A 25,396-nucleotide genomic window follows, 5' to 3' on the forward strand; every position below is an offset into this window, starting at 1 on the left:
GATAGGTTGGCTTCACGTAAGGGTAACAACTTGTGGGCGATGGTCGCTTTCCATTTGAGGGTGAATGCTGTAATTGCCCAAGTGTTGGAGCAGGGCTGCGTTGCAGATGGTGTAGTCAAGATAGGATTGTTTGCGACCGTTTGTCCAGGTCCACTTTGGTGGGGTGTCTTTCAAAGATCTCCCATTCATTACCAAAAAACTAGCGCTATAAAGTTGCAACACACAGAGCTCTCCTAGGCCACAGTATGCTTGATTTGATGGTTTTGACTGTGCCTCTATTTCTGATAATGTAAATGAAGAGAGCCCTTCAAAGTCAGCGGGGTTTCCCTGGAAGAGGTTAGTGTTGTAGTCTCCGGTGATCATGCAATCAGAGTGAGGATAATCAATAGCCAGGTCACACACGATTTTAATTAAACATGTTAGATGCTCCTTTTTCGAACGTGTACTTGGATTAATGTATACGTTTAGTAGAAAGAGCGATTGGTGTTTGCTCCATGAGCTAATTTTAACTCCGAGTAACCAGTCCTCCTCAAAGTTCAGTTGCTCGATCGGGCCTTTTAGATTATTTGAGACATAAATCGACAAACCGCCTTTGGGGTGGCCATAAGTGCAGGCTCTAGTTGCAGGTTTCCAATATTCCATGAAGCCCGTCACTGGGCAGTTTCGAGTAGCCCATGTTTCTTGAAGGGCTATTAAGTCGTGCCCAAATGTAAAATTGTGCATCTCCAGATTGGTCGTTTTCTGATGGAGACCACTAATGTTCCATGAACACAGAGTAAAAGGCGGCTGCGAATCAGAGTTTGAAAGGATTGTAGGCGATGATGCTTGGGATCTTGATTTAGCCATTTCCTTGCATTTTGGGAATGCAAGGTAGTTTCCCAGTGGTCAGTCTGATGCTTTTCAGGACAGGGCGGCCGGAATCCATCCCCAATCTGGGATTTTTTCAGTGATAGGGGCTTTGGCCCATAGGTTTTCCGTCAATTGAGACGTGCCTAAGGCATTTTTTAGAATTGAATATGGCCCGTGTTTTACTCCAGGTGATCTTGTCGAGGTGACTGGGGCCTGTAATAGCACTGTGGGGTAACCTGGAGTAGAATAAGGCTGGATTTTAATTCCCCATTGCTGGAAGGTGTCCTTTTGGGCTAAGAATAATCGTGCCCATGTGTCAGATCTAAATGTCATCAGGGTAGGCTCAGAGGATTGAGATCCTCTTGGTGGCGGAAATTCAATGGACTCTATCTCGTCGGATGTCAATGCCTCAAGTCCCGGGGCACCGTTTGCTAATTTAGTTATGTTTGATCTATTTAAGATGTTGTGCCGTCCTTTTGATATGTATTCAGGAACAAGGAGTATTTTGAAGTGTTGAAAGTCGCATTTGGCACTATGAGTAGGAGGGCTAGATTTAGGCAGAATGGGATTAACAATTCGAAAGCCTAAATCTGGTCCCGGATTGTGTTGTAGTGGATCTCGGGAACCTTGGCTAGATGTCTGGAGTTCCTTAGGTGCGGTTGAAGCATTAGTAAAAATTACTTTCAAGGAGATGGGATTAGTATTTCGTTTTTCAGAGAAAGGAATACTTGAATAGTTGTTGTTGGGTTGACGTGTCTATCGTCCTCATTAGTGTCAGGACGTTAGGTATACCCTTTGTTTTTTCAATCCCGAACTGTAAGTCAGGAGCCTCTATTTCCGCAGGTGAAGCATTTAGAACGAGATGACACGCAGAAATGTGTTGACTGGCGTTTGAGGCTAGCTTGGCCATTAGGGGACTTTGATAGATGCCTGTTGAAATCGGTGGTGGATATGGGACGCTTGTGACCTTTTTGTTATCAGCAGTTGTAAACAGTGGGAATAGCTTAGGAAGATCCACTGATGGGTTTGGTTTTAGTTGATTTCTTTGTTTGCGTTGACATTTACGCTCTCGCTTGCTGCGGGCTGCCAAGGGGACAGGAAATGCTTCAGGGTTAAGAGCTGGAGCAGCAGCTAATTTGGCGGGTGACTCTACAGCGTTCTTACTGGTAGGATGAGGATCCCCACTCTCTGACTGAGGACTTATGGCCGACAATGGCTTGAAAGCCGCAGAAGGTGGAAGGCCTTGTTCTTGGGGGGAGTCTTGGAGGTGGTCGGTCTGGTTTGTGGAAGATCGTAGATCCCCGATCACCAAAGTCCAAGTTGTGGACGTGGTCAAGGGGTCGACCAATTCCGGGTTGGGCGATTGGGATTTGTGAAGTAACTGGTCAGGGCATTCCATTGCTCGGTCACCCTTCAACAGCTTAACTTTGTTAATTACAGTAGTCAAAAAGACTGGGAGCGAGGAGAGAGAGTCAATGATGGGCAAACAACAGCAGACTGACTGGACTAGTTTGGATGACGATTGCACTCCTATTATTAAGTTGTTAAATTTTTCCAACTTGTTGCCAATCCCTACTGTAAATAGGGCTAGAGTGTTCAATAGATCCACCTGCATGTCCAGTTTGTCAGAATGATAGTTTAAAGCAGTGACTGTAGATTGAAAGGTTTGGAGAAGTTGAGGCCAATACTAGTTGTTGTTCGGTCATCCGGGTTTGGGTCAAGTATTGATCTAGACTTGGGTGTAGTTTGAGGGTTTTTAAAAAAGAAAGACAGGTCCGATAGCAATTGATCATTTGAGTCAGTTTTTTGTGGAGACTTTGGAAAAGCTGTTACCGCTGCTGGAGGTGAAAATAGTCGCGGTTGAAGTTCAATTGACTCGGAACTGCCCCCAGAAGGTCTTGAGCCCTGTGGTGAGCAAGAGCTAAATATTTTAAAGTTGGACACTGCATCTTTTTGAGTATGAATTTGTGGAAAAGTTAAAAGAGAGTTTTGTGGAAACGTAATTGGAAGGTTCTCTACTTGCGAGGATAGCTGTGGTTGGGTACTGATATTGTGAATGAGACTCTCAGAAAATGGTTGGTTGGGACAGGCCTCTTGCTTACAGATTACGTGAGGGAGAAGAAGCTGACTTAATGAGGATTGATGAGTTGGTGAGGGATTTTGAGTTTCCCTCACAGAGCGCTCCGAGGCAGTGATCTGGTCATCGATTGATGATCCAAAAATAAAAACTTCCGGTGTTAAAACAATTTTATTCATTGATGATTGAGGCAGTAGAGACAGGTGCTCACTTGGCTCAGTAAGTTGCTGGAGGTCGCAAGACCTGATTCCCTCAGAGGCTTGGGGGGATGCGGGGTACTTCGCTCCCCTGGATGCTTTTTTGAAATAGTCCAAAAGAGAGGAGGTTTTTAATTCGTTCTGGAGTGTTCCATGAGAGGGTGAGTACATATTGCTGTTGTGTTGCCCTCCGTTGAGTTGGGAATTGCAATCCTTCGGTGTGACGATGGAGGTGGATGGATTCATAGAGCTGACTGGGGCACCCTCCACGTCTGTGGTCAATCATTTAAATTTTTTCCGACTTAGTGCGGCAGGTGCTTTTCTTATTTTCCCAGATCTCATCCCTTTCTGTTATTATGCAGAATTTATTTCTGAGTCTGCATCAGGGTCAATGAGTTGTGGCACTGGTTCGGATGGGTCCTCTGTCGTCCGGTGTGTTGTTGACAGCCGTACCAAGAAGTGGTCGTAGAGGTCAGGGGGAGACGTGAAGAAACAGCTTGGCACTGGGCCCAGGAGAGCAGGAATGCTAAATCTTGTCTTGACCTAACCGACAAAGACAGTTGACGATGGGCATGGCGCGCAGGCACCTCCCCGCACTCTTTGTCCCAACACTACCCCTCGCCTTTCACCGCCAACGACACCCTTTCCGCACTCCTAAGACTTGACACCGGGGCTGACTCCCTGGCCCCCGTAACAGGTATGGCCCCCGCAACTCGCAGGCCTGCACAACCAAGTGAAGGCACAATGAGAAGGAGTGGGGGGGTGCAAGGTGAGCCAACACGGACCAAATCTCATCTGGCGGTGGGGCTGGCGGTGGTGGCAATAGGTAGCGGGGGCGGCAGGAGGAGAACCAGGGCTGACCATAGCTAGACGAGCGGGCACCCCAAAGCGGCAGGCCGACAGGGAAGGGGGGCAGAGAAAGGAGGCAGAGCACATTGCAGGGGGCTGAGGAGCTGTAAGAACCAGGACCAGGACCAAAGCTGCGGCAGCTAGAGAGGGCTGAATAACAGCCTGAGCAGGTGACTCACACCGAGCAAGGCAGATGGAGGTGGGGTCAAAACCAGGCCCAGACCGAAGGACCAAGGGACCAGGGGCCAAGGACCCAGGCCCTAGGACAGAACAAGAGACAAGCGAGGGCAAGGGTGAGAGCAGACCAAAGGTTCAGGGTTATGTCTACCACCACAGGTCCCGGGAACCAGGAAGGGAACCAGGAACAGGACCGGCACAGCGCAGAGAAAGTACACGAAAAGTGCAGGGTGACTGACCGTGGTCCCGGCCGTTCAGGGTGTCCGCAGTCCTAATCAACTCAGGGCTCTAGGCCTTAGGTGGCCAGGTCAGCACCAGCACCGGCACTAGCACCGGTACAACCCGCACAGCCCACACAAGCCACTTACTTGGCCTCGCCGTCCCCTGCCGTCGCTGTCTCCCGTGTCTCCCGTGACCACCACTGACCAGCAACGCCCTGCTACAACTGCCACCACCGCCGTGCTCAGCCCGAAGCCCGTACCTGCCTGTGCACCGCCTGTGCTCTGCTCCGGTCCGCTTCACCTCGCTCTCCCCTCACCAGTCCGCCCACGCTCACGTGCGCGCTAACAGTGATTCTGATGTCCGTCCGTGGTTCGCGGCCAAACGCAAGGTAGCCGAGTAGTCTTTGTACTTCCTACATATTGTTTCTTGCATGGACACTGGAGTTCATAATGATCTGTGTTGCATGTTGTGTAATCCATGATTTTTCCTGTTCCCTCATTTGCTCGTTTAAACGTGGTTGTATTTACTTCATGTTTGCATGCCTTGCACTTGAAACACTTCCAGAATCCATTCCTCTTGTTTTTCATTAACAAGTGATGTATCTCCTTTCGAACTGGTTGTAGTTTACTGGACGTTAGGTCTAGATATACATTTTCACTGGGAGAAAAAACCAAAAGTAAAGTGATGTTAGTAAGATGAAGAAATCAGTTAAATCATTCAGTTTCAAATGTGCAAAACCACTGAAATGCATGTGTTCTAAATATCTCAAGTAACTATAACTGGTGCCTTAAGTAAATTAACTTACACCTGGCCATGCACAGCGTTGTCTTCAATTATGCTATTTCAAGTGTTGCATTGATTTTATAAATAATCTCACAGAGCATGTCATGAGTGATCTGAAATGTGGGATAATTAACAGTGCATGGAGAGGGCACGTGTTATAGTTACTTGAGATAACTATTCCTGGTGAATTTCATTGGTTTTGTACGATTAAAATGAAATGTTTTAACTGAGATCTTCACATAGCTATGTCACTTCAACCTTTGGTTTTTTCAGTCAATTTCTCTTTTTTTTTTTACTTAGTAATATTTTATTAGCTTTTGGAAAGCCACCCCCGCCTGCGGAGAAAATGTAGCCACATGCAGCAGTGAAGTAAGGCGGGGGAGTTGGTTGGCCAGCTAGGACTTAGCCTTTAGCTAGTCCCTGTATCCAACCCTTGCCCCGCACAGCCTTTTTGCAATGCCAAGCCCTGCAGCCAACCAACCTCCCCCAAACACAGGCAGCCAAATACCCACAGCTCATGGCTTTGGCCATGCATGGCAAGGATTTTGCCGCAGAGTATGGTCTGCAGCCATGGTCTGCAGCCATGCCCTGCAGCCAGCTCCCGCAGGCACCATCTGCCCTGTGCCGGAGTGGGACCTCGGCCTCTGAGGAGGCAATAATATTTATACATATATCTACCTATTAACACTTTAATAAGGTGGGAATAGGTAGGGAACAACAATAAAACCTTTTATTTACCTATATCTAAGGCCCTAACCAAGAACACAGGCAAAGCCTGGTAAAAGCTACATGGCTGCGTTTTACTTTTGTGAATTCAGCCGTTAGTCAATCATATATTGTGCTGTGAAAGGAATGTACTTGGTGTACTGCTTAAGGGGCATTTATTCAAGTGTTCTTCTGGTATCTGCGTGTTACATGCAGTCATAGGTAGTTGTGCCTTAGAATATGTCTTATATTTTCTTGCTTCCCCTGCCTGTTGCTTGTAAAAAGTCAATTCAGTGCTTTCTAGTGTATGCATGAAAACTGGGACTTTCACAAATATCGCTTTTCTCTCTGAGAAACACTGCAGGAAATCTTTTTAGGTGTCAACGTAAACATGTTTTTGGAGGTTAATTAATGGCGCTGTAAAACTTAGCCCTGCATCACAGGCACACTTTTGAGGCCGGGGGAGACACCGCTACGCTATTGCGGCAGCTATTGTTTGCTTTGACACTGTGGGGCTACAAAAGTATTTCAATGTTGAGGGGGACTGTGGGCGTAACTTGAAAGTTTGGTAGCTAAAACCAACAACAAAAAACATCAACTCTGCATCCATCAGGATCATCCGCTACTCAGAACTCTCACATAGCGTGCTCTTTACAAAGCGAATAATTTGCTGCACCAACCCTGACCTACGCATTCGACATAGAAATTCACCAGGTTGTGGAAGTATGCAGTTGACATGTACTGGTGTAGTGTTACAGCTCACAAAAGGCATTGATATTTTTCTTCTCATGAATGGTTCAGAGGTCGAAGTTGAGATTCACGAATCATTTAGTTTATAGGTCTTGCTGTGAGTGCCTCCCTCCATAGTCTTCATGCACTGTCCACCACCAGTGCTAGCTCTTCGTACTTATTCAGGCGCTCTTCCGCGGTGATAATATATTAATCAGAGTCAAAGGAGAAATCAGGCCTGATATGTTGTAAGGAGAGTTTTTGCAGTTTGCACATGGGAGCTGTGGCATTATCTAGAATACGACCCTTCGATGTCAAATATAACAGTTGGGCACAATGGAATTTACTGCTTAATTTTGTGTAATCTTCTGTCAGAAAACAAAAAGCCTTTGGAGGAAAACAATGACAATATGTATGTTTTATAAAATGGATAGGACACTTGAAATGCAGTTCGGCTTACATCTCTAAATCAGGGCCTGCATAAAACCAGTATGGGCTGCCGAGACAGCAGGTCATAAGTCTATATTTGTTATAAGTCATGTTGTGCAAAGGGGAGCTGTTGGAGCTATAATACACAAGATAGGCTTTTGTACAAAAAAATGAGTTATGTTTTTGCACACAATCTTATATATTGTACTTTATTAATTGACAGGTAACTTTAATATTGGTAAAACACCATGAATACAATAGAGCAGCTACTTGCAAAGCCATTCCTTGGACAGAGTCAGGGAGATAAATTAATTAGGATGGAACTGGCAGACTTAAAACTACAATAAAGTGTCCAAGACAGAGGGACGACCTACAAACGTACATTCTCAAACAACTGGTATACAAAGCTAGATTGGCTTGCAGGGAGTACTCAAACAAATTCTGTTCTGCTTCCCCTGCTTGTTGTTTGGTGTTGATATTCCTTGGACAACAAAAAAAAAAGGAGTAACAGACCGGAACATTTGTTGGATACAGTAAAGAAACCTGCATGCTCAAGAATCCATATGGAAAACCAGATGAGACTGGGAACGTTGGGAGACATACTGATTGAAGCCCACATAAGCGACGCATACCAAAAAGAAAAACAAAAAACACAGTGAAACAGTCAAAAGGAATAGACACATACTGTCAAAAATAGTTGATTATATTTGCTTCCGTGGTGCTTTTGAGCTGAGCCATTATGAGGGCATGAGGATTCTGAAAGTTCCTCAAATCCTGGTATATTCAGAGGCCTTGTGGATTAAATAGCATGCACCGACTGTGAAATGGAAGCACATTTAGCAAGTGCTAGACTCTTTAAAACTACACTAAATGAATTCCTTGAGTGTATGCTACAGATTATAAGACGCTATATTGTCCACAAGTTGAAAGACAGACTTTGTGACTAATCAGGCAGATGCCACTACTACTGTGCCATTAAAACACAGTCCGTATTAATCTTTCGGTACCTAGACATTGACAGTAAAGCTGTGGAGAGGTTCTATGGTTTCACACATCTAAAAGACTGGTGCAGAAACCATTATTTCAGCTATACTCCGTGCACTGAACTTGATTTTTACTGAGCACCCTCAAAAACAAAAACCTCTTGCACATAGCTATGATGGTGTTTCAGTAATTAGTGGAATCTTTGGTAGAGTACACAAAAAGGTGTAATGCTACCCAACTGAACGTTATTATGGAACAAGCAGTGGCAAAGATATCAAAGGCACACGTTTTCTTTTTGGATGTTGTAGCATGATAGCATTCTTCTCACTTTCACCAAAAAAGAAAAGAAATATTTCATGACATTTTGGCCAGAAGGCTTTCAAAGGAGTCCCCAAATCGTTGGAACTTTCATATCCGCACAACAACCAAATATAACAATATAGGGTTGATCTTGAGCAATGCTTTAACACCATAGAAGCCAGTGGTGACTTTGAATCCAAAAGTTGAAATGAGGCCAGTGTCCTTGCTAGAGCACAAGACAGAGAGTTTACATTTTTGATTAACGACATAATACCTCACGAACATATTATACAACCAGCTAAAAAACAGATACTGTATTTGTGCAAAACGCTACCATTCAGTTTTTTAGGAGCATGAACAACGTCAATGAAGGGGTTGACAATTTAGAAAGCACACTGCCAAAAGAATGTAGTTTTTCCAACCGCAGAAAAAACAGCAGCAGTCTGGTCAGCGTTGCAAAGGCAATATGCGACACTGTAGTCGTGCATGCAAAGTAACATTTTTCTTTCACAAAGCATTTGGGGAGTGCCACATTACCACAAAGTGTTTGAAAAATATGTTATTTCCTTTCCTGCGCAAGCACTGAATGAGGCTGTTGAAGCTTATCCTATGGTCAACAAAAAGAAATCTAAGAACGGAGTTAACTGTACTGAACAGAATGCATATATATTGGCAGGTCACTGGAGCCATTTCTTTGCTCGCTTTAATTCAAAAACTTAATAAGGAAAAATCACTTACAGACGCAGTGGCTTTACTAAACATAGTCATTACCACTCCTATGACACCAGCAGTCGGAACGATGCTTTTCCACTTGAAACAGAATCAAGACATTCTTGAGTAACACCATGATTGCAGAAAGACAGAATGCTTTAGCAAAGCTCTCTATAGAGAGGGACCCTTTTAAGAGAATCCCAGACTTTAATGTTCAATGCATTGAAAAGATTTCAGCTATTAAAGACAGATGTGCTGATTTGGTCTACAAAAAGTGAACAATGTGTGTTAATCCTAATGATTCTTAAATGCTAGTCTTTTGTGACCTGTTCAGTTGCTCCTCATCTGCTGTACTGATATTGGAGCCACTGGCGTATGTCTGACTTCAATCTGTCTAATATTTACCATTTGGTTGCTCTGAATCATAAGAAAAATACTGAGCATTTGAGACATTGCAGAGTCCTTCACTTTCTGATAGCGATTTAGCAGCACCTCTCTCATTAATTTGTGTGCGCCGATTGGTTCATACAGCCTTCTTTGCAAATGATCTCCATTTAATCCAAAACACACATTTCATTTTTGATAACTTTGTTCTGTTAGTCTATTACACTCGAACTTCTGATAGGTGGGGCTCCAAAGATTGTCCCCAAGACAAGAGAGGTTCTGCATGTTATTATGGCTTTCCTAGGCCACCACTTCTTCATTAACAGCAGCTGCATAATTTGCAATGTTTGTAAATGGATCAACTGATTTTGATGATGTAGTGGACCAGCAAGGGGAACTAATGGTGTTCCATCAGGATGGGCTGATGTGATCATAATTCTTCATCCCCTGAGTGACACGTACAGTGCCTTGTAGGGTACCCTACTGCCTTTTAATGTTTATTCCTTGCGGTCTCATTGTGTTCTGTCCGACAAATCACAATAACTTGCATTTCCTCATTAGATTGCATTATTAAAAGTACATCAATAAACAAATAAATCTAGGAGCTGCTCAGCATGGTTATCTCAAAGTCTGTTATGAAGTTCAGTGGTTATACGGAATATGCACCTACCTATGTCATTACTATAAGAAATCTTGTGATTGATGTCATAATTACACTCTCACAATTGCTTTTTATTAACCTTCTTGCTTGCTCATATTTGCTTGAAAATGCACCGTTTACCCATTCTTTTCCCAAACATTTCTCCGGGGAAGAACCCCACCCCCCCCCCCCCCCCCCCTCTCTCCAAACTGTCTGTATGATGGTCAGGCTCGCTATCGGGCACTCATCACAAACATTTAAGCCACACCACTTTCAAATGTCACCGGCCGCCACTGCTGTTAAATTTCACGGATGACATCTCAAATGATACCGGGAACTTCAAAATAGTGAGTGAGTATCTTTAATCCTGGTCTCTAGCGCCCGGAATTTTTAACTTTTAGGCAAGATAAGCAGACTGACACAGAGTAAAGTGCTGAATGTTGTGCTGCAAAGTCAGAGATCATTCTTAAAATGCATGGGCAACTAGTGCAAATTAAACAGAAGTTATATTCTCACCAATCAGTGGGTACAACAAACTGAATTGCATTTCAGTCAGCAGAGCATGAAAGAACATGGCCCTGCGTTGCAAGTCTAACATTAGTATGGGCTAGGAAGGATTTGACTTTTTTCCAGCAAAAAGAATTGGTATAAACAGGAGTTTGAAAACTTGTTGAAAGATCGCTTGAAAGATAATTGAGACATGAGTAAAATCCAGAGTCTTCAGTGTAGGAACAGAAGGAGTTGGAGCATCAGTTGTGAAATTATAAAATTTTGCTTCTGAGGCACTGAGCTGCAAAAGGTGAACAGAGATACCATGAACCGGAGTGCTGTTATCTTCAACACTGATATCCACCCGGAGCTTCAGGGCCTCCTGTACATATTAAGGCAATACAGCAACTGCTCACCTAGTAATATCCACACCCAAGTGTTAAATTAATCTGAACCTTGTGATGTTTTGCACTGGACTGTGATGTGTAACAGGGAGAAGGTACAGCATTATGAAATTAGAAATGGTGGTTTCATATTGATTGAAATAGTGGATATGCTGTATACTGAAGTAAAGGCAGAGATGAAGTAGGGTATTGCTGTGTGGAGGAACGTGGAGTGGTGTCTACCAGAACAGTGAAATGTTGTTGTGTTACCGCTGTGTAGATGAAAAGAGCAGAAATAGGAGTATGAGTGTATGACAAGTCTAAGTGTCTGAAATTCGCCTGTAAAAGGTGAGGTGCTTGAATGTGCATCGTGACAGTGGAGGCTTCTAATGTAGGGTGAGGTTTGTGGACTTAGATTGCTTTTATACTGGTTTTACATCATATTTTGTATACATCTGCATAATCCTGTATCACATTTTGGATTTCTAGAACATGCACTGTAAACAAAAACAGCTTTTAGCTTTACCTTTTGTACAGCCTGTCTTATGGTTGCGAAGAGAAGGTGGAACTCACTCCTTCCGCCCCCCAACCAGCTTTGGATTGTACTTTCATAACCCATCCATTGATCTTTCCCACCCCTCTTTTTGATCTCCCCCACCACCATCCATAAGAATGTTACTGCCAGCAAAAGAGAGGGACTGCATCCTTGGGCCGTCTTATCTCCACGCCGCTCCCCAGTCCTTCCTTGATCGTGGCTGTAGCTCCTAATATTGCATAGTAACAAATGCTGCATGAGTGCCCACACAAACAAAACAACCGTCTCTCTGCCTTGCATCAAAGGTCCCACAACGGCATGAAACAAGTGTGGATCTGAGCAATATTTACAGATATTGTGTGGATTTCTTCAAGGGATGTATTAAGGGCACCCCTTGTAGCCTGGCCTCCAAGAGAACAATGGACACTTGTCATGATATTCTGAATGCCAATCAAATATTATTTTTCCTCCTTGGTTTCTGCTGCGAGTCTATGTAGATATAATACATTGGAAACTATCAACAGCCCTTTGAAATTACAAGGGTTTTTTGTAAGGTTTTGAGAATTAAATGTTCGGGAGTAAACCCTTTGTCCTTTGTGGAAAAAGGGAACAAGAAGGCAGAGGCCTTGCCTATGCCCTTTAGAGGGAGACCAACAGATAATGCCTATTAGAGGTGGGATACCAGTGTTTAAGGTGAAAGCATCATAAGAAAAGGGAGGTCACAAAGCATTTACAACATTCGGATAAGACTTTCATGGCCCTCCGTGTCGTGCTATGCAGTGTCTTGTGGGGCTTGGTCATTGCAGTAGATAGGTGTTACATTCTGCTATGCTGGTGGTTTGTTGGAGGAGCCCAGAAGGATGAGGTGTGTGTGTGATTTATTGTAAAGGTCACAGTTGTAGAGGGATGATTTGTTGTCTTGTCCTGAGATCTGCAGGTGGTATATTGGATGGTGATGCACTTCGGGTAGGTGCGTAATCTGGGGAGGTCCGAAAGGTGTACTCTGTGGAGATAGTTGATGGGTCACGTCAGGTGTTGTGCAGGAGCGGAATGTGTATGGGTCATGCTAACTATTCTGAAGTAAAGAGAAGCATGTGAGAGATCCGACATTAGGCATAGATGTTTGTGGTCTTTTGTGGAGAATTGTTCGATGGAAGATCTTTAGGTAGAATTTGGCTTGGTATTTTATCATTACGTGTGTTGGGGCTGCTCTCGTATATATTGGTTATGTGCAGAGCCCAGGATATTTTTGAGTCTTTGAATAGCCACTTTTTCAGTGCTAATTTCAAGAACAGTGGGTCGGCAATTGGATGCAAGAGTGAATTTTAGAGGTCCACGCGAGGGCAGAAAAGTATATGCCTCCCTTTTTTCCTCTTGATCACATTGGCATTATTGAATTTGGAACTTTGGGAGTGTGCATGGTTAAGGTGCTTGGTCAGGAGAAGATCGGGCACCTTGCTATGGTAGGCTCTCCAGGATTTGGGTGTAGATGATATCTGGGCCTCAGAGTCTTATAAAGAAGTAGAACAGGTGCCCAGGAAAAGATCATGGTCAGAACAGAGAGCAAAATCAAAAGCAGAAATGGCCTGCACTTGTTGCGGTCATGTGACGGAATGGGCCAGGTGGGAGGTATGCAGTGTGGAGATTGTCGAAGCACATCTATACTGCTTTAATGATGTGGTTGTCTAAGTAGAGGGCTAGCAGGGATTTTCACTGATTTGGCCGGGAAGGAAGAGTCAATCCTGCCAGTTCAAGGTCAAAGTGCTGGTTACAGGCCAGGCTCCTTAAAAATATGGAGGTCTGTTTTTTTAAAGGGTGGAGTCTGAGATGGTGCTTGATCATCTGAGGACTAAACTTGGTGTAAGCACTGGGTACATGGTTTAGATCAGAAAATGGAAGAGTAGATAACCCATGGGGAGGAGTTTCATCTATATTGTTATAACAAGCTACGCTAAACGTGCAGATTAGCAAGATTAGGGGTGTCATGGCAGGGCAGAGGTGATAACATTAAGCACTGTGTAATTCCTCAAGGCACAAGGATGCTTTCTGAGCAGTAATGTGGTCGATTTGCAAATCATTTATAAACCTTTTAATGAATGGATAGCAGATTTTGTATTACTCTGTAAAGTCCTTTGTGCTAAATAAAGTTGCAATGTCATACAATGTGGTTATTGAACAATTCCTCACAGAACTGTTTAACAAATGTTCAACACTTTAAAGTAAATATTTTGCTTACATGAATTGGGAAGTAGTCTATGAAAAGTCTCCAGACAGTCCAGCTCCTAACCCACTCCGATCTTCTGCCGCCAGACTGAGGGGTGTCCCAATCCAGGTACAGCCATCCCACATACAAAGCAACCACAACCCAATAGCGCCCCAATATCAGCATCAGGAAGATTCCCACACAGCATTGTGCTGCAAGAAAATAAACAAATGTGACATTACACAAAGGCTGTAGCAGTTTTGCAAAATGAAAAATAATTGTCAAGATTTCACTAAAACTGGCAAAACAAGCCCTAGAATGGTTCAATTACATCATTAGTAATCAGGAGTGATTAATAAACACAGACACACATGCACTTGCTGTGTTTACCCAAAATGAAATGGAAACCTTTCACAATAAGACTAAACATTTCATAAAATAAAAGTGGTTGTTATATTTTGTTATACTAGCATTCTTCATGTGAACCTAAAATAACAGGTCCTTGAAAATTTATGAATCAGTAAATATATGTGAAGAAAGAGTGCAATTATATTACTTTAAACATCTTGCCAGCACTAAAACATAGCTCTGGAGTCATTCAGACAGGTACTTCGGATTGGATTGACTCGTTCTGTAATCTCGAGTGGCCTTCTGAATACAATCGCTTGAGTAAATTCTACCACAATTATAATGGAGGTTAGCATTTCCTGAGTAGCATGAAATGCGGTAACACGCACTTTAGCTTCTAAACATCCATGTCTGCTGGGAGGGGCATTGTTTACTATAAAGGGCTTGGAGCCCGCCCATTGCTTACAATTTTATGGCATCAAAGTCATTCTTCTTTGCTGCCTTCTAATTGGCCAACGTGTGTCAGGCGACAATTCTTTTTCAGTCTGTGGAGCATGGTCTAAGCACAGATTGATTTATCTTAATTAGTGTCCATCCGCTGCTTGCGTTGTGATTGACATACTATTTCTTCTTCCCTTCCTTGCCTGCAATGCTTTTTAGGTCTCGGCTAGCGTAGGCTGCACATGTGCAGTCTCGCTTTCAAGATTTTATGTTTTTGGATAGCTTTCACTAGCTGGCTTTAAGCCCCGCCCTCTTTTCCATTGGCTGGAATCACTGTTTAGGCTAAACGGTGGCCAGTCATTGGAAAAGAGCTTGCAGTGACGTACACTTTTCTCTGTTACTGCCGTCCCACTTGGACAGACTTCCCTGACTTCCTTCTGCTGCAAAAGCTTTGTTATCTTTATGGGGGTGAAACAGATGGCCCCATACAGATAAAAAACCTTTTGTAGCTGAAGGAAAGCAGGCCGAGGCCGTCAAAGTGGGACTGCAGAAAAGTGTACATCGTAGCGAGCGCTTGTTGTTTTATGCAGCACAGGAAGAAGTCAGCTGCGTGCGCACACCACATATAGCCATAGGTTTAAGGTGCGTATGTGTGCATCTGGCCGCTGTATCCCAAGTATGCACGTATTTGTATACCTGACACTCGGCTGCACTCAGTGACTGCAGCTGGAAACGTCTGTTCCTTTGTGATATTTTTATGTGTTCCAGTGTGCCCCCGTGTAACTTATTAGTAGCACTTAACTCCAGGCTCCAGCAGAAGGTGAAGAATGGCGAGCGCCGAGTTCAGAGACTTCCTGGGACATGAATGTGTCACGGGAGTCGAGGAGGCTCCAGGGGGTGCTGCACAAGTGTATCGGGCTGCCGTTCGCCCCTGGAGCTGTGTGTGTTTGTTTGTGGCGCTAGCACCGGCCGCTCTGCCGAGGGACTCTTACCGGCACTGGAGCTCTTCACTGCGGTAATAACCCATATTGCTCTTCTATGTAAAGTAAACTCGGCCCAAGCACATTACAGCGTTCTACAATGAGAACCAGCTACAGTATACAAGCTACATCGCTTTAATAATAATAAAAAACACATAATGCCATCATTTTGTCATGATATAAGCGACAGAACCCAGCTCCAAAAACACAGAGCGCGTCAACTTTTTGATGTAGTTTGAGAATCAGCGAATGGCGCATTGACGCCAATCTGCTGGAAACGGGCGTTCAAGGGATGTATGTTTCAATATGAAACAGTAACTGTATTCAGCTTGACAAATAGCTGTATAAAGCGTCATCTAAGTGACTCATAAGATGGCTGTCAGGCACGGTTCATTTTATCAGGGTGCTTCTAGTTTGACCGGGCTTTAAATTTTGACGTCTTTTCTTTATGGTTTCTGGTGACGTAATCTGTGTACCTACGTCATCACTTGGCGCTGGTTCAGCGTGTCCCACAGAGCGAGTCATGGAGCGCGCCGGAGAGGCAGAGTCCGGGAGGCAGAGAGGTTCGGGCCGCGGCAAGAATAGGCTAGGGCAGAAGCACTGAATTTAAGTAGTGATGTCGTAGAAAATGCACGGGGAACCCCCTCCTTCATACATGGATGCTACTGGTCTAGTGGCGTTTGACTAGGACTGAGGAAGCAGTGGTGGAACGTGTGTTTAGAAATAGATGTGTTGATACACAGAAGGAAAGAAAACCCATCAGCCCACCCACTGGCGGAGCATCATCATCTGGGATTTTATAAGAAAACTGGTATCTACTAGGTATCTCACTGGGTGTTAACGTGAGAGCAATCCTTGTGTAGGTCCACCAGTGATGAAAAGCCTAAGAAAGTGGTGTTGTGGTGCTGAAAAATTGCAGTGCTTGGATTTGTGACTAGAAATCATATATGGGGGACTTAAAATTGACTATTATAATGCCAAAGAACCAATTTTATTACGGGGTCATAATAATGTCAAGACTAAAAACAACGTGTAGATAGTATGGAAAAATAGTAACTATTATCTGGTGGAAAAGGTCGACATGTTTCAGCCATACAAGGTCGGAAAGTAGACCCGAGGCTTTCTTCAGGACCGGTTAGATAACACTACTGCAAAAATAATAATATAATATGTGTGAATTTAACAAAAGGTCATCCTACCATGTTTCAAATTCCAACGTGTAGGAGAATTATCTATGGAAATGGATTTCTTTCCAGAAAAGTAAACACATAAGTATATACACACATAAACACAGACAGTACGTTAAAACGCTACAAACATATAATAGCCACAGTAATTTTAGTTGTAAATTGTTATTATCAACTCACCCAAAGTTTCTTGGGGAAAGACCTCACCTCTCCTGGCGCTCGCTCAGGTAATGAGGCCCGCTCTACAAAGAAATTATATAAATGGTATGGAATACTCATTGTCCTACCACCTTTTAATCATATTGTAATAAAACCGTGGTGCCATAATTTGCTAACCAGAAAGCAGAGCGAGGCGGACCCAGCATGTCCGATGTAAACTTAAAAGTACTGCGAGTGTATTTATCCATAAACTAAACAAATTGATGCTGAACTCAAAAATAATTAGAATCCTAGAAAGTGAGTCTATAAGAAGATCGTGAATGTTTCCTAGCATAGAAAACATGGATCTGGAGACTCGGTATAACAGCTGTTACCTTTGTGGTTAATAAGGTAAACTACAAAAATAACAGTTGATGGACAGAATGCAGAACAATGTCATACATTCACCCCAGTACAGAGATCTGGGCCTAAATCAATCGTTTTTTTGCACTCCACACCACCCCAGTTCAGACATAGCCATATGCAAATCAGCCTTGACCCTGTGCCTCATTGGAACAGTCCAGCCCGAACTGCCAAGCCATGTATTTCCTGGACCGGAATCAAGCATCCTAGGACCGGTTTCTGGCTATCAGCCTTCTTCAGCCAGGATAGCTTGCCTCCAGTGGTGTGGAGAGCATGGGACTCACGTCTGAGCATACCCATCCCACTCGGGGTGACAAATGCAAAAATAACAGTTGATGGACAGAATGCAGAACAATGTCTTTCATTCACCCCAGTACAGAGATCTGGGCCTAAATCGATCTTTTATTTGCACTCCACACCACCCCAGTTCAGACATGGCCATATGCAAATCAGCCTTGACCCTGTGCCTCATGGGAACAGTCCAGCCCGAACTGCCAAGCCATGTCTTTCCTGGACCGGAATCAAGCATCCTAGGACCGGTTTCTGGCTATCAGCCGTCTTCAGCCAGGATAGCTTGACTCCAGTGGTGTGGAGAGCATGGGTCTCACGTCTGAGCATACCCATCCCACTCGGGGTGACAAATGCAAAAATAACAGTTGATGGAGAGAATGCAGAACAATGTCATACATTCACCCCAGTACAGAGATCTGGGCCTAAATCCATCGTTTTTTTGCACTCCACACCACCCCAGTTCAGACATGGCCATATGCAAATCAGCCTTGACCATGTGCCTCATGGGAACAGTCCAGCCCGAACTGCAAAGCCATGTCTTTCCTGGACCGGAATCAAGCATCCTAGGACCGGTTTCTGGCTATCAGCCTAAGCTGAGGGGGAGGTACCGAGGTGACAGGGAGGCAGGCTTTTATATCCGGTGTTCGCGCCATAGCTACAAGTGCTGCAGACCAGATGGGGGCCTGTTAGTAAACAGGAAATGGAGACCATCTCCTGACTGCTTGCAAAACAAAGCAAGTGCGCACGTGTAAGGCGGACCAGATAGGGAGCCAGACTGGTGTGTAAACTATAAGAAGAGAGCGTGTAATTCGCTCTGTGTATAAAGCAGTCCTTAGGTCTCCTATTGGTTGTCAAGAACCCGTCTAGCAAATCAGATTCTATAGGCGACAAATAATGGAAGGCTTACTGTTGTTGGTTGCGAGCCAAAGCCTCTTTTCCTGTCCATGCCCAAACAAAGCTGATGCGCCTATGTTAGGCGAATCAGCGAGAGGCCAACAATTTAGATCGCAGTTAAGTGCATAAAAATATGTAGGCACTCTTGACGGCGGACAAGAGAGGGAGCTGACTGGTGTAAAAACTGTCAAACTCCGCTATAGGTAAAAAGCGGGTACTTCGCTTGGTGTATGAGGCAGTCAACAGGTGTCCCATTGGCTTTACCAGAACCCCGTAGGGCCAATCAGATTCTGTAGTAAAGATGCGATGGAAGGCTGTCTGCTGCCGGTTGTGAGCAAAAGCCTCGCTTAACAGGTAAAGCAAGAGGCTCCACAAAAGGTCGTATCTAAGTGCCCCAACAGTCGGGTTATGTATATGTTAGTAGCACCCTGTCGCCACTGTAGTATGGAGAAGAACGTGCGTGCAGGGTACGCCCCGCATAGTAACTCCAATACAGGACTCAATAGCTATCCTATTGGGTTATGCATAACCCCAGTGTAGCAAATCAAATTCTGTAAGCAAGGCTTGTTGTTGGTGGTGGTTAAGAACAAGCGCCTTGCTTTATTTGTGGTGCAAAATGAGGCTCTGCAATTGGTCAAGAGGGTACCCTGCCGCCAATTTAGTAGGGACCGAAACGTGCATCAAAAGTGCGCCCCGCATAGTAACTATAATGAAGGGCTCGCTAGCTACATTGCTGATTGCAAGAAAAGGCCTTGCTACAAAGATGGAGCGTATTAAGGCTCTTCTATTGATCGTGTATATATATATATATATATATATACCGTCTTCACCAGTCAAAAGGAGGCAGTGCCTAGCCCAAATGTTGTGTAATTACTGTTCACATAGACATAATATATGACCCTATCATATAAGGGGTACATATATATGGCCACCAAACGTACGGGGAGGGAAGATAACCTGAGACTGCCCAGATATGATTTCTATGTCCAGGCAGCAGGTGTCGGTGGTAAACACAAGCGACCTGTTAAGATCTAATGTTGTACACTACTAAAGATGATATATCACAGTGGAAGAGGTCTTTGTACATCCACGTAGGATACCTCAGATCAATACCCACGGAATATCATCATTTGGACCTTCTGTGTCAGACTTGAGTTTAAAGATCCATCTCTGTTATTTAACGAACAAGAAACGTGTAACATCACTGATGTGGTGGGGGATAAATGGCTGTTCGAGAACCACCCACCTCATCTCTTCTGCTTTGTGTTTTTTGTTTAGGAAGTGATTTGTAAGCCGTGTTGCTTGTTTGTTGCATCTAATGGTACTTTTATGCTCGTTAATTCTGAGCTTGACTTTCCTTGTCATCATGCCCACGTATTTAAGAGAACATGGGCAAATAATCAAGTAAATAACCTTGTCACTGTTACAGTGGTATGTTTTTTCAATAATCAAGGTCTCTCGTTCCCTATATCCACTGTTTGAGTTTCTGTGTCTGAGGGCAAGCGGTACAGGATCCACAGGGATAATGGCCTAGGACAGAGGGAAGGTTCCATAGTGTTTTAACTGGTCCCTGTATCTGTATTCGTGGTCTCGTGTGAACCAGAGCATCCCGTAAGCTTTGTCCTCTTTTGAAAGAAAACAATGGAAGAGGGATGGTCTTCCCAGCCGTATTCAAAATGCGCCAGTTCCTCCGAACTGACTTTTGTATTTGGGTAGATAGGGTGCTGAATGTTGTAACAAAGGTGAGTCTGTCAAGAGCAGGTTTCGCAATGGGGGGCCTAAAAGTGCATCTCGGTGATTATTAGAAGCTCTCTTCCGTGTTTTCCGTACGAGTTGTTTAGGATAGTTTCGTAGTCTCAATTTTCTGGAGAGGTCACTGGAAAACAAGTCAAAATCTACCCTTTCAAAACAATTCCGTCGAACTCTTAGGAACTGCCCGAATGGCAAATTTTCCTTGAGAGATTCTCTCTTGAAAAAATCTATCCATATACAAGTGCAACCTACAAACCCCCGGAGTTCAACAGGAAGGGTAGACGATATGGGACTAATTATTCTACTTCCTCATCTGAAGAGGATTCTAGTGATTCTGATTCTGGTTCCAGTAATGCACCTCACGGAAGAGTGAGGGGTCAACAGAAAAGATCTAGTCGTAGGAGAGGCACACAGGGCAACTTTTACCAACAAGGCCCATTGTGGCCACATGCACCATGGGGTTACCCACAATTGCAGTACCCACAGACCATGCCACATTTTCCGCCTCAGGCACCGTTCTACGATAGCCAGGCTTTTTTAGGACAGGGCCGTGGCCGGAGCAGAGGCAGGCGAAGAAGTCAACGACAGGTACATTGGGAAGACGAGCAGACATTCCCGAATACTCGCAGCAGACGGGGTCATCAATTACAACAACAGTAAGCAGGGACAAGCGCAGAGGGGAGGATCTCGTAGTCAACTTGAGTTCCCGCGTCCTCACTGAGAATGAGCACAAAGTCCTTAACAAGGGTCTGGGATTTGTTCCCACTAATATTTGGAGACCAGTAGCCTTAAGGCCCGGCGGCGCAGGGTACGCCTGAAATCCCCTGAATTCACCTGCCTTGTCAAATACAGAGACACGGACTCTTCGTCTGGCGTAGAAGATTGTATTTATTAGCTTCAGCTAGTACAGTGGTCTTAGAAGTCGTTGATAGAACGAGGTTCAAAAGAGACTGCCACTTAACTCCGTGGCGCACAGGCTTATATACGGTACAATACAATGCAAAATACAAACACACAAGAGCATGAGGCATAGGCAAATGTTATAGACAATGCTTTAAGTCTCAAGTAACCCAAGTTACCGTGGTTACGTTTGTCACTCGACCCCTTAAGTAAATTACAAATGAATCCACACAATTCAGTTTACGAGTAGAGAAAACACAGTTGTAAGCTCTAGAAGGACAGTCGTGAAACAAGAGAATGCATGAGACGTGTAGCGAAGGACAGCCTACAGGAAAGAATGGTGCGAACTAACAAATAGTCCGGACGGGGATTAATCAGCTCAGACAGGAATTAGTGTACTTGGCCAGACCCTGACACTCGTTAGTAAACAAGGGCGAAGAAGCCACCTGACACGTAAATGCAGAAACTACAGAAACATTGCGCTCGCCGTGCAGCCTGAGTGAGGGCAACACAAAATGGCGGCGGCTACAAAATGGAGGCTGAGCACGAACGAATTCGCAATTTACAGAACATCAGACCCTCCTTTTGCCATTACTCAGGCAAAGACAAACCAACTCATGTTAATCTGAGTTGGAATCAACATCAATGTTCATAAAATCCTCAAGCTGTTGTGGCACCATCATCCTAATATTCTCTGCCTTTGGAGTTACGGACTGTTGAACACAGAGTAGCCAGTAGACCACAAACTGCAGGACCACATTGAATACACAAACAACAAAGAGAATATGATGGCCAAAATTGCTCCAAGGAACGTTAGGATCTTCCATCCCCAAGTTGACAATATTCCCCAAAACCATCCCATTAAAGACCAATTTACTTCGTCCTGATGAATCGACTCGGAGACGGTATGCAATCTGGAAATGGCCTGGTATATTGTCGGAGCATCATCTGGAATATAAATGCAGCAATTAGATCCGATCAATCTACAGACACCTCCTCGGTCTGCTAAGATCACGTTTAGCGCAATTCGATTCTGTAACGTCATAAGACGGTCAGCCTGAAGCTCTGCCGTAATATTACTTAGCGCACCTGCAGTAACATTGATGGTGGTTTCAACCCTGTGAACCAATTGCCTGATGTGTCTGCTGTTGGCCGTTGGACCCCAAAAGGGAAGGAATTCTTTAAGGAAGTCTCCTCCCTCTTATTCTGCTGTGTTTTTGGCATCAAATATACCTCGGCTATATCTAATTCTGTGATGGTCTGACCGAGCCGTATATGTAGGGGGAAGGAGAAAAGCTATATAACAAATTCCAGAAAAGTTAGAAGAGAGCCACGTATAAGCTCTGTCATTACAGACGAAATATGTTCCTTGAGACGGAACCAACAGAGGGAAGTCAGGAGACGAGAAAATGTAAGTATACAGACAACTCTGTTTGCTGTCAGTCTTTTTGCCATTAACTTGGAGACAAAAATTACCTTGATGGGGTACGGTCCATACTGGAGAAGACCCACCCTGTCTAGTTTTGTCGCCAAGTATAGAAACATAATGGGTAACATTTCATCCCTCATAAGCTCTCTTCTCATCTAATGGAATCTTGTTCTTCTCTACAATCTTAGCCATCCTCACTATACCCTTAATCAAAGAGCTGTGGCTAAAATCCAATCCATTCCCAAAAGTTTTAACAGAACTTCTAAGTCTGTTGTGGTATGCGGCCGAAAACATAGCCAGGTAGGCCCAAGCTGAGCCCTCATATGAAAAAGGAAGAACCAGATATGGCATTCCCTTATGTGTATTGTGTGGCATAAGTCCGCACACCCAACAATCAGTCATATTAATAGCCAACTGATGCTGGTGTAACAGCTGGACAAACGTATTGTTCATATATTCGGCTCTCCTTATCTGCTTATGCGGAGGAAGAGTATGCATTTTATGTGAAAGGACAGAAAGATGAGTAGGCAAAGAAGTCGTAGAATTAACATTTTTCTGCTGTAAAACATGTACGATCCAACCTGTGCAAGCTAATAAAATGCACAAAAACATGAAAACACACAAAGTTATGCCAAAACGACTACGTAATAATTTACAATACTTCGATCTCATTTCATGCTTCCTATCTTCCCTACTTACAATTATTGTACCATCCATCTTTATCTAAAAAAAATGTCGCTCACGGCAATCTTCCTCAATCACTTAGCTACTCACTTCTGTATATCCTGGGGCACTAGCCACTTACTAAAAGAACAGAAACCGGGTTACAGTCTGAGTCTCCTACGACGGAGACGGATGGCACATCTAATACTAAATATCACATAAGAAACAAGAGGGCAAAAAAGATCAAAAAGAAACGTCTTTGGGTAAAAAGGAAAAAAGAAAATGTCAAAGTGTTCAATTCTTCTGGCCAACTTTCGACCTCAAATTGTAGCGTGTTTTGCTCGGCACAGTCTGGTCCTTAAATAACGTTTCTGGATTGGTAGTGTCTATTTGAAGATGCGCAGGCACAGCGGCTTGAAGAATGTCGTCATCAACTTTCTCAGACTGGGTTCCATAAATTTGAGCGTCACTGAAAGGCACAAAACAAGGAATCGCTGCAGATTTTGATTCTCTTATGCCACTGCGGATCCACTGATCAAAGGGTAATGGCAGATGCACTTTCTTACAGTGCATGCCATGAACCCAATTTTTCTTGCCGACCACTTTCACAGCTGTGCGAGTGACAAGCAGAACTTGTCTAGGCGTTGACCAGCGAGGCTCCAAGTTCTTAGTCCGCTGAAAATTCTTGACGCAGACCCAGTCGCCGGGCAAGATGGTGTGACCTGGGTCTGTGGAAGCCTCTGGCAAAGCACTTTGCACCTGTTGGCGAATAACACTCAATTTAGCAGTCAAGTCATGCAAGTAGTCAATTAACAAAGGATATGGTATATCCGAATATTTCCTGGGACGAGGGACACCCCAAACATTAGCTGGGCGTCCGAATACCACTTCATATGGGCTAAGTCCCATACGAGAGTGCACAGTAGTTCTGGTTGACAAAAGAGCTCGGGGCAAGGCATCAGGCCAGGCAAGACCTGTGCTAGCTTGAATCTTAGCTAGTTTAAGCTTGAGTGTACCATTGTAGCACTCAACCAAACCCGCTGACTGTGGATGGTTTGCCGCATGGAACTTCTGTCTGATACCAAGACCAGAACACACTTTCTGCATAATTTGACCCACAAATTCACTTCCATTGTCACTCCAGACAATGCGCGGCAAATCAAATCTGGGAAAGAACTCCTTAAGTAGCACCTTAGCAGTGGCACAAAGCAGTGTTATCTTTCAAGGGGTAGGCCTCTATCCAACGGGAAAAGGCACATACCACCACCAGAACATACTTGAGGTTGTTGCATCGATCCATATGAATGTAATCGATCTGCAACACCTCAAAAGGATATGACGGGGGAGCAAAATGACCTGCCAGAGTTGGGGTACCCTTTCCTGGGTTATGCATTAAACAAACAATGCAATGCTTAACCACATTCTCGGCACATTTCGGAATTCCTTCATTCTGCCACACAGGAGCCAAAAGCTTACATATGCCTTTCGCAATAATATGAGCTGGACCATGGGCCATAGTCACAACCGGCAACACGTAAGCGTCCGGTAATAACCATCGCTGATGTTCAGACAACTCCGTCCAGCAACCCATCGAATCTAACATTCCCGTACTTTCTTTCCACGTACTCAATTCTTTCTCAGTAGCCTCTCCCTGAATCGTTTTCACACTCTCAATCGTGTCTTCACACATTCCAATCTCCCTAACCCAATTCGCAGGACCTGCCACATACATTCGGCTAGTAGTGTCTCTAGCTGTAGTTTCTGCTACCTCATCTGCAAACGCATTTCCACGACCAACATCATCTGTAACTTTCTTATGTGCACTGCACTTTATGATCGCTATCTGTGTAGGTAAAGTGAGTGAATCAAGAAGATCAGTCACCAACTGACCATGCTGAATCTTTGTCCCGTGAGAGGTAAAGAATCCTCTCTCCCTCCATAATCTACCAAAACTATGTGCAACGCCAAAAGCATATTGGCTATCAGTGTACACATTCACTCTCTTTCCCTTTGACAACACACACGCTCTAGTCAAGGCTATTAATTCAGTTGCTTGGGCTGTACTATGTCCGACACGTGCCGTTTCAACAATTGTGCATAATGTAGTGACAGCATAGGCAGAAGTAGTTTCCCCGTTTGGAAGCTTGAAACAAGAACCGTCCACCCATAGGATTCCATCCGGGTCCTTGAGCGGAGTATCCTTCAAATCAATCCTGCCCTTCGTTTCTTCTTCCGTACGAAGAAAACAATCATGTTTTTCCTGAACTTCTTTCTCATCTGGGAGTGGCAACAGTGTGGCTGGAT

The 25,396-nt window shown here is 44.2% G+C and overlaps 1 protein-coding gene across 1 annotated transcript in view; it reads right to left on the reverse strand.

Moving 5' to 3' along the window:
* The window catches only part of LOC147683457 (2-acylglycerol O-acyltransferase 1-like), a 377,371-nt gene that overhangs the window by 250,433 nt on the left and 101,542 nt on the right, over positions 1–25,396 (reverse strand). The window contains exon 2 of the mRNA XM_086943876.1: positions 13,680–13,858. Coding sequence (XP_086800002.1) covers positions 13,680–13,858 — 179 coding nt within the window. The remainder of the gene's footprint in view (positions 1–13,679; positions 13,859–25,396) is intronic.

Source organism: Lissotriton vulgaris, chromosome 11, assembly GCF_964263255.1.
Source record: "Lissotriton vulgaris chromosome 11, aLisVul1.2, whole genome shotgun sequence".
Classification (NCBI taxonomy): Eukaryota; Metazoa; Chordata; class Amphibia; order Caudata; family Salamandridae; genus Lissotriton; species Lissotriton vulgaris.